Raw genomic sequence first — 16,995 nt, 5'->3', positions numbered from 1 at the left:
AGCCCCAGCCCCAGCTGCATGCAGTCTTGAGAGGTGTCAGAATATGTAAGAGGTGGAAGGGTAATGGAAGCGACTCCAAGGGGCATAGTGATCCACACCTGTTAAACCCAGCACTTGGGAGGATCTCAAGTTGAAGACCAGCCTGAGTTACATTATAAGTTTAGAAACAGTTTGGACTACAGAATAATACCTTTTATCATAAATAGTAAAAACCAAAACATGGGGACTGGAGAGATGGATCAATTAAAAGAATTTGCTGCTCTTGCTGAGGACCTGGGCTCAGTTCCCAGCACCCACATTGGGCCACTTACAACCAGCTCTAACTCTTGCTCCAGAAGATCCAACGCCTCTGTCCACCAGTACCTGTATTCACATACCCATACCCACACAGACACATACACATAACATAACATAATTAAAAACAAGAAAAATATTTTTAAAGGATGATGGAGAGAAGGTTTTGAATTTCTGCGCTCCGGCATCCCGAGCCGGCTCCTTCCCAGCCGGGCATCCACAGCCCCAGAAGTCAGGGAATCTGCCGGTGCTTTCCTGGGCCTTCTCGTGCAGACACTATGCCACTCTAACATGAAGGCTGTCATTGTCCCAGTCCCCACCACTTCTCTCACCTGCATCTGGGGTGGGGACTGAAGCTGCCCCAGCTTTATTGATGGCTTCCTTGGGTTGATTCCCGTCATTGCAGTCCAGGGCTGAAGGCTGTGCTGTGCTCTGATGATAAGGATAAAGATGATTATAGAGTCACCCAACACCATCCCGTGGGTTAACATTTCTCAGATATATACTGCAAGGATGTACGGAACATCATAGAAAACACCTTTCCCAAACTACTCCCCACACCTCCCCAGCCAGCCGTACCCTTGCCTGAAGCTCTGGCTACCAAGAAGACAGCAGAAGACCCTGAGCTCACAGTCACAGAAATTTCGTACAAAGGGGACACTGTCTCCAGTTCATCAATCACCAGATCTAGTCCCTCTCCTCAGGGCTTCACAGGGGCAGAAGGAGAGAAACAAGACACAGTTCAACACTGTGAACCATGTGTAAGAAGAAGGAGTTTGTGTTGGACCAGCAAGCTGGTCAGTTACTGTCCATGGAAACCTTTCTCTCTGTCTATCTCTAAGCTAGATGTCATGGGACATACAACCAGTAGGCTATACTCCACAAGGAGTTCCTGAAGACTTATGAGGTAGATCTCCAATCCAGGGGTTGTCTCTATCCTATCACAAAGGAAAGCCCACATTGCCTTGGGATTTCCTAGCTATAGCCAGAGTCCATCTGACAGCAACATGGAAGTCAACTCATGGAGAACTTAGCTGCCAGCCATGGTTTCAATAGGCTACTCTTTCCCTGCCATTCTAGAAAAATATTTTAGAGATTCATTTATTTATTTGTGTCTGGTCTGTGTAGGTATATGCACACAGGTAGAGATGCAAGCTTGTGCATACTCAAGAAGGCCTGGGGGGGCTGCTGGGCATCCTTTTCTATCATTCTCTGCCTTCTACTTTTGAGGCAGGATCGCTTCCTGAATTTGGGCTGTTCATTTTCTCAGCTATGAAGTGTGGTTTGAATTATTCTCTAGTCATTCGGTTATTTTTTTTTTTAATTTTATTTTGTTTTTGGTTTTTCGAGACTGGGTTTCTCTGTGGCTTTGGAGCCTGTCCTGGAACTAGCTCTGTAGACCAGGCTGGTCTCGAACTCACAGAGATCCGCCTGCCTCTGCCTCCCGAGTGCTGGGATTAAAGGCGTACGCCCGGCGGTTGTTTTTGTTTTTAACTAATTAGAAAAACAACAGTGCTGGGGTTACAGGCATTTGCAGGGACACCTGGCTCCTTACATGCATGCTGAGATTAGAACGCTAGCCCTCATGACTGGAGAGCAAGTACTCTTAACCCTCCAGGCATCTCCCCAATCCTTCATCCTATGAAATTTCTCTTACACTGGTCATCTGAGCACACAGGAGGTAGAAGTATGAGAATAAGGAGTTCAAGGTCATCTTTGGATACACAGCCAGTTTGAGGCAGCCTTAGCTATATAAAACCATGTCTCTTAACTGCTGAGCCATCATCTCTCCAGCGCATAAAACCATGTCTCAAAATAACACAGGGGTTGGAGACAGCTCAGCCGTTAAGATCACTTGTTTTTTCTGAGGCTCTGGGTTCCGTTCACAGCACATCACACCGTCGGTAACTTCAGTTCCAGGGGTTCCAAGCCCTCATCTGGCCTCCCTGGGCACCAGTCACGCATATTGTGCACATACATACATTCAGGCAAAACACTTGAATGCATAAAAGTAAATAAATAAATCCTTTGTTCACCTTCCTAGACCTGGATGGAAGGGGGAGGACTTGGACTTCCCACAGGGCAGGGAACCCTGACTGCTCTTAGGACTGGAGAGGGAGGGGGAGAGGGAGGGGGAGGAGGAGGGAAATGGGAGGAGGACAAGAGGTGGAAATTTTTAATAAATAAAAAAAAGAACACAAAAAATAAATCCTTACATCTTTTTAAACACAAAACTTTATTTTAAAAAAAAGGAAAAGAAAAATTAAATTACTCTCTCTCAAAAGAAAACTAACGTAGAGGTTGATGAATGGGCTGAGGCCCTGCACTCCAAGTGTGTGTCTTACCTGATGAGCTGAGGCCCTGCACTCCAAGTGTGTGTCTTACCTGACTTGCAAGTCCTCCCTACAGATGGGCTTTCTGCCCTGTCCCAGTTAGTGAAGCCACTTAAACTTTTCCTAACCATAAGCAATTAGCGCATTCTTCGCGACACTTTCCCTATGGCCTAGAACAGCAGGCTGCTAGTCTCTGCATCCCAGAGCCTCACATGGGGCCTGGGCACTGTGGAAATACTTGTGACTTGGAGGAATGACAAACGAATGAATGGATGGATGAAATATTAAAATGCTCTTTCCACTAAATGTTTCCATCTCTCTTTAACGACTTATGGCATCCGAGCTGGAAAGGTGGTTTAATGGGCTGGAGAAGATTAGGAGAACTTGCCACTCTTGCAGGGGACCAGAGTTTGGTCCCTAGCACACACATTTGGCAGCTCATAATCATTTGTATCTACAGTTCCGGGGATTTGACACCCTCTTCTGGGTTCCACGGGCCCTGTATTCACGTAGTGCACATGCGCACATGCAGGCACTTATGCATACACAGAAAACAAAAATAAACAAATCTTGTTTTAAATGGCATGAAACATCCAAGGCTCTTAAAAAGCTGCGCATAGGTTAGTCCCATCACACTGATTCTTTATTCCACATTTCCAAAATTCCTGGAAGATTAGTCAGATATGAAATATTTTCCAAAAAAACAATCATGGCTTTCCCAGAAAAAGTTTGGTTGGATAAGTGTTTGATAACTGTTTCTTTTCTTTCAATTTGTTCAGTTCTCAGTTACAAAATGCATCTCCGAAGAAGTCCAAATAACCACAGAAGAAAGGAATGCTTTTCCCTTTCGGCAGCAACAATGAAATAATAAGGGCAAACACATTAGCACGGACCATGTGCCAAGCAAGGCCAAATCGTTTTGTTCACATGTTAACCCCTTCCAGCTCTGGAGACTTGCTATGTAATCGTGAGGCAGCTCACAACCACCCGAAATTCCAGGCCAAGGGTCCTACGCCTCTTCTGACTTCCCCAGGCCCTTGCATGCATAGGTGCACAGACATATACTCAGGCACGCACACATAAAATAATAATTTTTAAATTGTTTTTATTGAGCTATATATTTTTCTCTGCTATCTTCCCTTTCTCCTCTCTCCCTTTCCACCCTCTCCCATGATCCCCACACTCCCAATTTACGCACAAGACCTTGTGTTTTTCTACTTCCCATGTGGATTAGATAAGTAAAGAATTTGTTAAATATGTGAAGAGGTAGAAAGAATGCTCAGTGGTTAGAACTCTTGCTGTGCAAGAGTGAGGACCTGAGTTCAGATCCCTAGAAACCCACATAAGTGGCAGATAGGTATGGCGGCCTGTCTGTGATCCCAGTCTCAGAAGGCAGCAATGGGGAAACTCCGAACAAGCTGGCTAACAAGACTAACCATGGACATCATGCTCTGGGCTTGCTTGAGAGACCCTGGCTTAATAAGGTTGAAAGTCAATCAAAACAATCAGGCCTGCACACACCACACATGCATACCCATATACGTGTGTTCACACACATAAAAACATGCATTCGTGCACATTCACATCACATACACACATACACACACAATTGGTAAAAGGGGGGGGCAGACTGCAGACTGCATGGAGTTTCCAGCCAGTCAGCGGTGTGGTAGTGCATGCTTGTAATCTCAGCACTAAGGAGGCGGGGGCAGGAAGATCAGGAATTTAAAACAAACTTCAGCTACATAAGCTCTTGTCTCAAAAAGAAAAATAATGTGGAGTTTATGGTACAGCCTTGAGGAAGGCGAGCTGTCTAGAAGAGCTACAGGGGGAGATAAAACATGCCTGAAGGCAAGATAAAGCAGAAGTGGGCGCTGGCCATCTCGTGGTGGCCACAGAGAGAGGAAGAGATGGTAGGGGCTTCAGGCTTTACTGCAAATGTGTAGCATCAGTTTGGCCTCTCATGAAACAGTCTCCAGGTCTGCTCCAAGCAGTTGTGCAAGTTAAGGAATCTTCAGCCTCACTACTCTTTTGCCATTCCCCAACCTTCGGGAGGGACTGAGAATGGGTGGCCAAGCTCTGGTCTGTTAGAAATGTCTTATGAGAAGGCCCTACCTGCAAGAGAACACCTAGAATGAGGATGACCAAGGGGGAAGAGAGGACAGAGAGTAGACATGAGAGGAAAGGAAGTGGAACAAGCCACAAACATAAGAGAAGGAGTTCATGCAGTGGCCAACTGTTTGGCCAAGCATCTCCCCTCATAAGCCATCAGGTCCCGGACCAAGGCCCACCCAATCCTCATAGTGCTGAAAATCCACGTAGCGAAGCCTGCCGGTACCCAGGCCCTTGCTTCCGGCCATCCTGTCCCCCGCTAGGCCATCTAGCTTCAAACTTTACTTCCTATCTTAACAAACAGAACAGGGACTGGAGTAGGCAAAATGGACTGTGCTGGGGCCCGATATTAGAAAGTGGAACTGAGCTTACTCAACAGATTAAACATGGTTTAATTGAACCCATATTACTGAAAGGGAGATTAATGAAATCAAGTATCCCAGACCAACTGCACCCAAGAGAGGGATGGCAAAGAGAAAGCCATGGAAACAAGATAAATGGCTCCATGATGGTGAAATTGCAGACACCCTTGACAAGCTGGTAGAGGAGATATTTCTGGCTAGAGCAGCCTGTCCTGAAGCTCTCAAATCACACACTTCACAGGCTTTGGTTGCCCCACCTAAGCCTGGCCTAGCCAGCTTCTTTGAGTGTGGGTTCACACGGGTACTGCAAGGCTGGCATAATCTGATTGGCCTGGAGACCCATGGTTGCTAGGGAAGACAGTTTCATGAATGTAACGAATCAGGTTTGAACCTGTTCCTCTCATTCCTACGTGCAGGTCCTTGTATAGACCCGTCTGATCAGCCAGTCTGATTGCTCCAGGGAGTTGCAAAATCCAGGTCGGTTTTAGATTGCTAAAGCTGGCTGACCACACTGGATAGCAAATTAAAGAATTATCTTAGAGTCATTTGTTTCCCCTTTGAGATAAAAGAATCAATGGTGAGATTCCTGACTTCCCATTGCCCTAGTGAATAATCTTTTTATCTCAGTTTTAGCCAGCAGAAGCTTAATTTCTGTGGAAGGGGAACCCCACAGGAGAACTCTGGGGAGGCTGAAGAAGCTGGCAAGGAAATGGAAATGCTAGGCCGGCACAAATCCACAGACCAGTCATTTCTTAAAGACGAGGTTTCTTGTATCACAGGTTGGTGTTGAACTGTCTATGCAGCTGAGGATGGCTTGAATTACAGGTATGCACCTCCACTGTGCCCGGTTTATACAGTAAAGTGTTAGGAATTGAACTCAGGGTATCGTGCATGGTAGGCGGTCACTCTACCAATGGAACTGCATCCCCAGCCCTCAAGATTGTTTTTAGAAGGACTTTGTCCCAACCTGAGAAACATAAACATATGTTAGGGAGACTGCAAATATTTTTCTACACTCATATGCCAGCATGTCACAGCCAAATGCCTCCTAGCAAAAGACGCAGGGCTTTGTCTCATTCTGCAGTGGTCTACACTGGCAACCTGGTCACTGTCGTGTGTTTGGCAGGCTCCAAAAGAACTGGAGGGCAGGCAAGGGGAAGGGACAATCAGTTGTAATAAAGGCAAGGCCAGCCATCACTTCAGAAACGCATTCTGGGAATCAGAAAACTCAGGAGGAAGAAAGAGTGAGAGGGCGGGAAGGAGGGAGGAAAGGGAGAACAAATAAAAGTGTTTCATTTTAATGTCTTAATAGAACAAAACCTGAGGCTGGGGCGATGGCTCGGTGGGCAACAGCGCCTGCTTCACGAGCATGAGGGGCTGCGCTGAAATGTGCAGCCCACGTGTAAAACCCTGCGTGTCCACGCTCACCTGTAACCCCCGCATGGTCAGGAGCAGAGACGGCATTGCTGGGGCTTCCCTGGCTGCCAGTCGCGCTCCAGGTTCAGGGAGAGACTGTCTCAAGGGCATATGGCAGAGAGTGACAGCAGGAAACTAGATGTCCTCTTCTGGCCTCCACGTATGTCACACCTCACCAATGTATGTTGCATACATGACACACTCATATACTACATACATTCACACATACATGCATACACACAGTGGAGGAAATAAAATTTTAAAAAAATATATACACATTTGGAGTACCACTCAGAATTTCATCTCACTGAAAGATGCACGCGCTACTGGGCAGTGGTGGTGCACACCTTTGATTCCAGCACTTGTGGGCCAGAGGAAGACGGATCTCTGTGAGTTCAACACCAACCTGGTGTACAAAGTGATTCCAGGACAGGCAGAGCTGTTACACAGAGAAACCCTATCTCAAAAAAAAAAAAAAGATTCACGTGTATGTGTGTGTGCATTCGTATGTTGAAACAAGGTCTTACTATGTAGAACAGCATGGCCTTGAATTCATGATTCTTCTACCTCTATCTCCCAAGCAGTGGATTTATAAGCCTTGGGCACTATACCCAGATGTTTATTTATGGTGTGTGTGTGTGTGTGTGTGTGTGTGTGTGTGTGTGTGTGTGCTTGTTGTTGTTATTGTTTTGGTTTTTTCTGTGTTTTTCTTTTTTGTTGTTCTTGACTCCTCTTTGGGGGTCTGCCACCCAGCTCCCAAACAAACGCATGGAGGCTTATTCTTATGTATGCCTAACCTTAGCTTTCCTTATTTCTAGTCAGCTTTTCTTACATTATTCTATCTTTGGGGCTTTTTACCTTTTTATATACCTTTTTTTGTTTTTTTCTCCATGGTTTGCTGTGTACCTGGATGGCTGGCCCCTGATGTCCTCCTCTTCTTTTTCTGTTCCTCTCTTTTTCTCCTTCTATTTATTCTCTCTGACTGCCAGCCCTGCCTATCCCTCTCCTGCCTAGCTATTGGCCATTTAGCTTTTTATTAGACCAATCAGGTGTTTTAGGCAGGCAAAGTACACAGCTCCACAGAGTTAAAACAAATACATCATAAAAGAATGGAACACATCTTTGCATCATTAAACAAATGTTCCACAGCATAAATGAATGTAACACATCTTCAACTAATATTCCACAGCAGGGGTGAGAGATAGCTCAGTGGTTAGGAACACTTACTACTCTTTTACAAAATCTGAATTTGGTTTCTAGCACCCACATCAGGCAGCTCACAATTACCTGTAATTCCTGGTTCAGAAAATCTAATACCTCGTCTGGCCTACACAGGCATTCCAGTGCAAGTGAGAACATACACACACTCACATACACAATTTGATTTTTTTGAAGAGATCGTTTTGTTTTAAATATGTATTTATTTTAATGTATCTGAGTATTTTACCTGCATATATGTCTGCATACCATGTGCATACCTGGTACCCTCAGAGGCCAAAAGAGGGGATCCAATCCCCTGGCCTTACAGATGGCTATGAGTCATGATGTGGGTTCTGGCAACTGAACCTTGATCCTCTCCATCTCTCCAGCCCCTATCGTGTTTGGAGACAGGGTCTTGCTTTGTTGCTCAAGCTTGTCTTAAACTCCTGGCATCAAGTAATCCTCTTGCCTCAACCTTCCAATTAGCTGGAGCTACAGGTGCATACCACCATTGTAGCTTGTTTTTTTTAAAAATTTATTTATTTATTATGTATACAACATTCTGCTTCGATGTATGCACACACACCAGAGGAGGGCGATAAATCTCAGTACAGATGGTTGTGAGCCACCATGTGGTTGCTGGGAATTGAACTCAGGACCTCTGGAAGAGCAGCCAGTGCTCTTAACCTCTGAGCCATCTCTCTAGCCCTAGCTTGTTTTTTTGTTTTTTGTTTTTTTAGAGAGGGGTGGCATTAAGCCGGGATCTTACTACAAAACTCTAGTTGGCTGGAACTTTTGATGTATACAGAGCTGACCTTGAATTCACAGAGCTCTGCCTTCTTCTCACTCAACAGTGCTAGGATTAAAGGCATGTGCCACCATTCCTGACTCTATTTTTTCTTTTAATAATTGGTAAAAAAAAATGAAAATAACGGAAGAGCAACAGAAAAATCCAAACCACACTTCGCTAACTGAGCCACGAGCAGCATGTCAGATGCCTGCCAGTACTTTGGGACCCAGCTGATGACTTTCTTCCACCTGCCCTTCTCCTGTGGCAGACCTTCCCACCTTCTCAGACCTTAGGCCCTCGCTCCCTGTGTCTCCAAGCTTCTCCCTGACCTCCTTTCTACCCACTTGCCATTCTGGAAGCTAGACTAGTGCAGATCTGAGGGGTGGCACCAAACAGACTGTAGACTTGGCATTCCTGACCACAGCTGAATTCACACTCCCGCAGCTCAAGGGAAGCAGCTGGCCTGCAAAAAGCTCAACGATAACTCTGAGAAGAAGAAAAGGAAAACAGCCGTCCTGGTGTTTGTTTTTCAGCTTCTCTTTATATGTATTTGTTCTCATTCTGGATCTAGGAAAATACCTCCAAGATTACGCCGCAAGGGACAGTCGGGAAACAGGTGTACATGCTGCTGAGGGGACGTGTGTGCAGTGATAAGATAGTGACTTGGTGGCTGTTAGAGTTTCTGCCATGTGCTGGGTGCCACGAGCCATGTGCTTGGCACTATGCCAGAGATAAAATGATAAACAAGAACGCAGCATCAGCTGGGCAGTGGTGGCGCACGCCTTTAATCACAGCACTCTGGGGACAGAGGCAGGCAGATCTCTGAGTTTGAGGCCAGTCTGATCTACAGAGCAAGTTTCAGGACAGCTAGAGTTACACATAGAAACCCTGTCTTGAAAAGACGAAAAGAAAAAAGAAAAAAAAGAACGCAGCATCCCTCAAAGCTGACAGCCTGATGGGGGAGGCAGACTGCCAAACTCTGTCACTGATAACTGAATATAAGCAGCACTGAACAGAAAACCAGAGTAACAAGAGCACACAGAATAGTTGGGGAAGATAGAGGAACCAGGGCAGGCTTCCAAGGGAAATGTCCCTGAAGCTGAAACCCAAGGGATGAAAGAAGAGAAGCTTGCACCAAAGCCGGGCGGCTCGAGAGTGCAGGTTAAGAATGCTGGAACAAGCCGGGCAGTGGTGGTGCACACCTTTAATCCCAGCACTCGGGAGGCAGAGGCAGGAGGATCTCTGGGAGTTCGAGGCCAGCCTGGTCTACAAGAGCTAGTTCCGGGACAGGCACCAAAGCTACAGAGAAACCCTGTCTCGAAAAACCAAAAAAAAAAAAAAAAAAAGAATGCTGGAACAAGCTGAGAGTGACTGGCAAGGCTAGTCTGAAGGTTGCCAAAACTGACAACTATCACAATAAAAAGTAGGGGGAATCTGAGGGGCCAAGGGTTCCCTGGGTCCTGACTAGGTATGGGCAAGCTGAGGCGCCTCTATAAGGCTTGCTTCTCTGCATAAGTCAACAGGCAAGCTGCCCCACTACAGCATTCTCAGCCGCTCTTTTGTTTTTGTTTTTCGAGACAGGGTCTCACTATATAACCCTGCCTGTCCTGGAACTTGCTGTGTAGATCAGGCTGGCCCCAAACTTCCAGAGCGCCACCTCCCTCTGCCTCCAGAGTACTAGGATTAAAGTGTGTGCTACCATACCGCACTAAGTTTTTTTTAATTGGTATGTATGTGTCTGTGTGAGTATATGCCACATGAGTTCAGGTACTCAAGGAGGCCAGAAAAGGGGGTCAGATCCCCTGGACCCTGAGTTGCAGATGGATGTTAGCCACTGAATGTTGGTGCTGGACCAATCTTGGGTCCTCAAGAAGAGCAGGAGTCACTCTTGGCCAACGAGCCATCTCTCCAGCCACCCTACCCCCCCATGCAACTTTTAAATCTTCCTAGTGAGTATTAAGCAAGTGCTCGAAAATCCACCCCAGCCTACAAGTTCAACCCACTGTCAGGGCACAGCGAATAGAAGACAAGCCGCAACTCCCATGTTTTTTCCTGTGCTTGCTCCTGAGACCAGCAAAGCCTATCAAAGGTTCTCCGTGGTTATATAACAAGAACACAGCAAGTGACACACAGGATCCAACCATTTCCCCTCTGGAAACAACGAAAGGGAGGGTTTGCAGGACATGCAGTACGGGCTTTGTACCTGGGCGATTGGCAGGGTCTGGAGTGGCCATCCAGGGCAGGCGTCTGGCTGATCCAAAGTGCTTACTTCCTTCTGATAACCAGCGATTTGTTATTTCCCACTTTCCAGGGCAGTAATTACTTCAAACAAAGAGCAGTAACCAAAAACAGTACTTAAAAGGAGTGGGTTTTTTTTTTCCTCCAGAAGAGATTCGCAGCTCAGTTAGGACAAAAATAGATAGATAAAAACCTTAGTTCAAAGCTTTAATTTGTCTGTTAGATATGATTCGATAGGCAAAATAATTTGAGGGGAAACATGGTATGCAAACAGATAAAAAGCAAAAGCCTCCCCACAGCCAGGCCCCACCGCCAGGCCCCACCCCTGCAGCAAATGTGCCTGAAGTTTAGTCAACCTGAGCTATCTTCCTCCTACAGTTGAAATCCCTAGAATTTATTTTCTAGGAATTTCGACAATTCAAATCGACTGCCTCCACTCTCTCACCTGACTTCCCTATCTGCCTGAAGGGCCCACTTGAAATTCAAGTGGCAAGCCAAACTCGCAGACTTACAAATAGAAAATGTCCCATCATTCTTCTCCCCCTGGCTTTTCACATTCCAGCCCTCCCCACAGTCTGGCTGTGTGAGCTAGGGGACAGAGCACCAGCTGCCTGGCAGCTATGTACCCCAGAAGAGACCACACACCCAGGGAAAACACAAAGCCGGCCACACTGCACTGGCTGAACAAGCTCAATGCTTTCCATTTGGGGTCTAAGGTCTCCTTGGTAGGGAGGGGACCAAACGCCCATACTGCAATCCAGTGTGACTTCAGCTGGGCAATGAGAGCTGTCAGACTCCAGGAGACGGGTCTTAAACCGTCACCAAGGGCAGCCCACCCCTTCTAGAACAGCCCAGGCTATTACTGGAAGGATGACCTTGAATTTCAGATTCTCCTGCCTCCATTTCCTGAATGCTGGCTGGGACTTCAGACGTGTGCCTCCACCCCAGGTTTGTGGTACGGTGAGCCCAGGACTTCATGCATGCTACATCCCCAGGCCACACACGAGTCCTATTTTTCCTATTATTTGTCTGTATTTATACGTGTGTACATGTTTATTCATGAGTGCGTGTGCATGTGGGTACAAGACTATGCTCACGCACGTGAAGGCCAGCAGTCAAAGTCTTTTCTAACTATCTTTAGGTCTTTAGTCTTTTCTATCTTTCTCTAACTATCTCTGCCTTGTCTCTTACTTGACATTGCTCACCAACTGGCTGCTGTCAGGCCAGAGAGCTCTGGGGAGTCCTCTGTCCCCACCCCCATCCTTACTGATAGGGTTACAGACTGGAAGGCCTTGCCCACCTCTTACCTGGATTCTGGACAGCAGAATTAAATGCATGAGCGGCAGGCACTTAGGTCGTGAGCTCGCTCCTCAGCCCCACAGCCCTCTTTTTTAATACCAACATTCAAAAGTGTAAGCCGAAGAGGCTGACATAGACAATGTCATATTGCAAAGTCCAGATAAAGGAAAAAGTTGGGGCTGATGCTCCATCTTAGAGTTCAAGGGCAAAGAGTTAAAGGAAGAAGCCACCAGGTAAGAGAGAGTCCCAGAGGCAAGGCATGAAACGTAAACCACATGGAGCAGCTTCGATTGGTCCCTGCTAGTCTTTTTCTGTGTTTACCCAATGCCCTATACCCAGTCTTGTTTGGCCCTCGGCCTGGTCCATTGCTTCAATGCAGCCAGGTCTAAAAAGATGAAAAAAAATCTGCCTAAAAAAACGATGACAGAACTCGGGTTAATTCGAGGATTGGCCATTTGGCTGAAAGTGGCTGCAGTTCCTTCCAGAGTCTGGGCTCCCTTATTCCCTGGACACCGACAGTCAGATTGCAGAGGTGGGGTAGAGGTGAGGGTGTCAGATCATTTGCTTTGGGGTTAGAGCAAAAAACGTGCCTTGATGTTGCAAGAGCTCTGATTTACTTTATTTGTGGCTCCGGGAAAGGCGGGGCTCAACCCTCGGAAGCCACCCCTTGGGGCTGTCCCCTTGGTAAGGAATAAAGCCAACGTTTGCACACAGTAGACCGCTGAGTCACACCCTTAACCCTCTTCTTCCTTTTTCTCGTCTTCCTTCTCTACACTCCTCACCCTGTCTTGGTTCTTCCACCCTGGTTTTTACTAATCCATTCTTGTCCTGGCTTCCCCCTTGGATTTTGACTTGTTTCCTAGTTCTAGGTTATAGTCTGTGGAATGAAGAGTTTTTAGGTGTCTAGGTTTTTACCCTCGGGCCATGAAACCCATGGTAGGTGGAACTGTCCCATCCCACTCAGGAAGCATGGAGACCCTGCTCATACTGCAGTGTGTTGGCTGATTCTCATTCTGGAGTCTAGCAAGCATGGCAGGTGCAGAGATATGCGGTGAAACACCACGCTTGGGGGCAACTCTCTCCTCTTCCCAATCCCTGTGTGCAAGCCCCCCTTTCCAGACCCTCCCCCAGAACCGGGGCTCAGCCTCCCAGGGCCCCAGATTGGCCAGAGCAATGCTCCATCCTCAAGGGCGTGTGCGGGGATCCGGGAACCAGAGGGCGGGGCTAACTAATACATTCAGGTCCCTTGTAGTCTCTTGCTCATTAGTACCACGGAAGAGTGAAAGCTGGATAGAAGGAAAGACTGGGACTAGCACCGGGTAGGAGGCCTAAGGAAGAGACTGTCAGCTGCCCAGGAGGCCAAGCCTGGGTCAAGGCCTCACTGCTCAGTCTTTGCCTTCCAGGGCTGATCCTGACACGCGTGCCGCTGGGGCCTCAGATTTCTGAGTTCCCGCCCTTCCTGTTGCTCCTCCTAGCCTCGCCCTGCTGAGCCTCCCTCCGTCACTCCTCGCTTTCACTCCTGATGCCTCCCTGCTAGGAAAACCTCCCCCAGCTCTGGTCCAAGCCTTGGAACACGGTTTACTAACCCAGCTTTCCTGGTCGTAGAAACAACACGCTGATAAATTCATGGGGCTTCTCAGAATATACTCCAGTGAGAATGTCTGAACCTGTCTATTCAGCACAAAATTAGTACCCACCTTACGGAGTTGTGTGTAACATAACTTAACACAGAGCTAGCAAGCAGTTCATAGGAATAGCTCATGCAATATTTACTATATCCCGAGCACGCCGTATGTTAATTTTTCATGCAACAGAAGTTGGAGTTTTAGGAAGAAAATATGTATGTTATTTCACAATCATTCTCACAATGCTGTAAGAGAAATATCACACCATTCCCTTCTTCCCAACTTATAGACACAACCTCTCCTAACCTGGGTCCTGAGGATTGAACATGGCAAGCAAGAACTCTACCAACAAGTTATATCCCCAGCCTCTTGACCCAGAGTTTTGATGGGTTACCCAGGGTCCTAGAGATAGGAACCCACAGAACTGACAGCTTTTCCCCCCCGAGACAGGGTTTTTCTGTGTCACTCTGGTCGTCCTGGAGTTAACCTCAAACTCAGAGATCACCTGCCTCTGCCTCCAGAGTGTTGGGATTGCGGGTGCGTGCCACACTGCCTGGCATTTGATAGCTGGTTTTTAAAATTTCTCTAATGTGTGTGAGTGTATTGCTTGAATACACGTATATACCACATGTGTGTCCAGTGCCATACGAGGTCAGAACGGGTTTCAGATCCTCTGGAATTAGAGTTTTGGATCGTTGTGACCTGACTTGTGGGTGCTAGGAGCTAAACCCAGCTCCTCCAGAGAAGTAGCAAGTGCCCTTAACCACCGAGCCATCTCTCTAGCCCCAGGATTCAGGATTTGGAGTTTTGACTTAGTATATGTCTGTGAACCTTCATGAGTGTGTGTGCATTGTATAAATGCATGCATCTCGGGAAGGCTGAAGGGTGTCAGATCCCCAGGAAATGGAATGGCGGGTGGTGACGGATGGCCATATGGGAGCTGAACGAGGTCACCTGCAAGAGCAGTGGATGCTCCTAACTACTGAGTCACCTTTCCAGCCCCAGTTATTTAGGTTCTGTTATTTTGTTATTTATTTTCTTTGTTTTGAGACAAGGTCTCACCCCGTAGCCTTGGCTCACCTAGAGCCCACTGTGTAAACCAGGCTGGCCTTGATCAGAGAGCTCAACCTGCCTGGTGCTGGGGTTAAAGGCGTGGTCCATCATTCTTGGCTCTAGTTTTTATTAGTAGTACCTTAATACTTTCAGAGATGAGAAAATGTGTAAGATCCAACAGATTTCAAGAGGCACTTCCTGTTTCTTCATGACCCCCTTCTCAAAATTAAGCCATCCTTCCTTTAGGGAACTATCATAGGAAAGAAAAGCAATTTGCTTCTAAAGTCTAAAAGCTTTGAATTCCCTAGGCAGGGTCACCCCTTCCAGGCTCTGAGCTGAGTTCACACTGCTGTGTTCACAAATGAAAGCCTTGCCTCTCTGGACTGTGCGATGGAGTGGGTCGTGCCTGCTTTCCTGGGTGGAGCCGAGAACACAGGGTGAGATGTTCTGAGATAAAGCATGCTGTGCACTAGAAGGACCTGTCTGTCCAAAGAGAGAAAAAAAAAAGAAGGATTCTCCATCTGTAACCCTTTCCCATCTCAGCCCTCCTACTGGAAAGTCTTCCACCGCCTGCCAGACCTCAAAGTTGTTGTGGAAAAAAACCAGAGGCATTTATGGGGAACTGAAACCACCCTCCTCAGCAAAACGTCCCCCACACATTTGCTGCGGCACAAGGCTGCTACTCTGCAAGGAGTATTCGGCCTCAGGAGGCCCTTGAAGCTGCCTGACGCCACGGGGCGGTTCAGAGGCTGGTAAACAGCTCATGGTATTCCAGCTCTGAGGCAAGCATTCATGCACAGAATTCTTTGTCCTCGTGAGGAGAGACAGAAAGCTGCTGTGTGCGGCAGAGCCCTAGGCCAGAGCCCCATTTTCTAAATCCCCAACCAGAGACCATGCCAAGGCCAAGCATGCCACCAGCCTTTAGAGCACACTTGAGAAATAAGCTTGCCCAAACATGGACTTCTGGCTTGAAAACTTAGATTTACTTGTTAATTCTGGAGGAGAAAACATGGCAAGATTACAAGGAAGATGTCTGGCAAGCTCCTACTTAAATGGAGCTAGCACACTCATGTGCCTTCTGAAGGATGAGCTAAAACGCACCCAACCTTACTTCTGGGAGTGTCCTCCCCCCAACCCCCGAAATGCATCACCTGATGTATCATAAGGAACAGCTCTGGGCCAGTCAGCACTACGTAGTGAGACCCTGGGGGAGAAAGGGTGTTTGATAGTGAGAGGAAGAAGCAGCACCTTCAGCTGCATGCTTAGCTGAGTCTCCTGGCTTGCATTTCCTAACTTCACGGTTTAGGTGGCCCTCTGAAACGGGATGTGTGCATGAGCCTCGTGCAAGTCCTGCTGGGGGCTGCCACTTTGGTCTGGGAGGCTGGAGACTTAGCTATATTTCAACACTGACACTTCTGCTCAAAAAAAATTTCAGACAATTTCCTGCCACAAGGAAAATCATTACTCAGTATTACAACCATACCTTTCTTTTCACCCAAAATGTCCCATCCACCTAACTCTCCAGCCTGCTTCCGAAGAAATCATGGACTGTGGGAACTGGCCAGAACTGGAAGTTCTAATGCCTTGTCCAGATTACCAGGAAGTAAAGAGAGGCTCACAATGGACCCTAGTGTACCCAACATGGGAGACTAACCCCAGTGATTCCCAGGCTAGTACTCTTTTGAGGATCTTGGGAACACTGCGATATCTTCCAGTCCCTTTGGAAATGAGAAAATTCTGTGTTACCCCAAGGAAATTGTCTTTTCTTTTTCCTTTTTTAAACTTAACCCCCCTTCTTACATTGTGTGTGTGTGTGTGTGTGTGTGTGTGTGTGTGTGCGCGCGCTTGTGGAAGTTAGAGAACAACCTGCAGGAGTCAGTTCTCTCCTGTTACCATGTGAGTCCCAGGGATTAAACTCAGGTCGTCAGGCTCGGCAGCAACCGGTTACCAACTGAGCCATTTCACCAGTCCAAACTGCCCTTTTTACTGTATAGTTAACTCTGAATGCAATTATCACATCTGGGGATGTAGCACATTGGGCGGTGTCAGCCTAACCTACTGGAGGTTCATAGTGAGTTCAAGCCCCAGCACTGCCTACACCAGAGAGGCAGCGTACAGGGCTGTGATCCCAGCCGTCCAGAGGAAGAAGCAGGACCGAGGTTCCCTCCAACCCTTTATGTCTCCTTTCCTGCTGCTCCTTCTGTGGTGATGGCCCTTGCAAGATGGAGACCCCCCCCCCCCATTCTGTAGTCACTGCCTCCAGCCCGAGCCTG

General features: G+C 47.3%; 1 protein-coding gene across 1 annotated transcript in view; it reads right to left on the bottom strand.

The window, feature by feature from the left end:
• The window catches only part of Ahnak (AHNAK nucleoprotein), an 86,957-nt gene that overhangs the window by 38,716 nt on the left and 31,246 nt on the right, over positions 1 to 16,995 (bottom strand). The window contains exon 5 of the mRNA XM_075973452.1: positions 627 to 726. Within this exon, the coding sequence (XP_075829567.1) occupies positions 627 to 726 (100 nt within the window). The remainder of the gene's footprint in view (positions 1 to 626; positions 727 to 16,995) is intronic.

This window comes from Microtus pennsylvanicus, chromosome 5 (genome assembly GCF_037038515.1).
Source record: "Microtus pennsylvanicus isolate mMicPen1 chromosome 5, mMicPen1.hap1, whole genome shotgun sequence".
NCBI classification, from domain to species: Eukaryota; Metazoa; Chordata; class Mammalia; order Rodentia; family Cricetidae; genus Microtus; species Microtus pennsylvanicus.
Note: the sequence above shows the minus strand (reverse complement) of the source record. Positions and strands in the feature narration are given on the sequence as shown.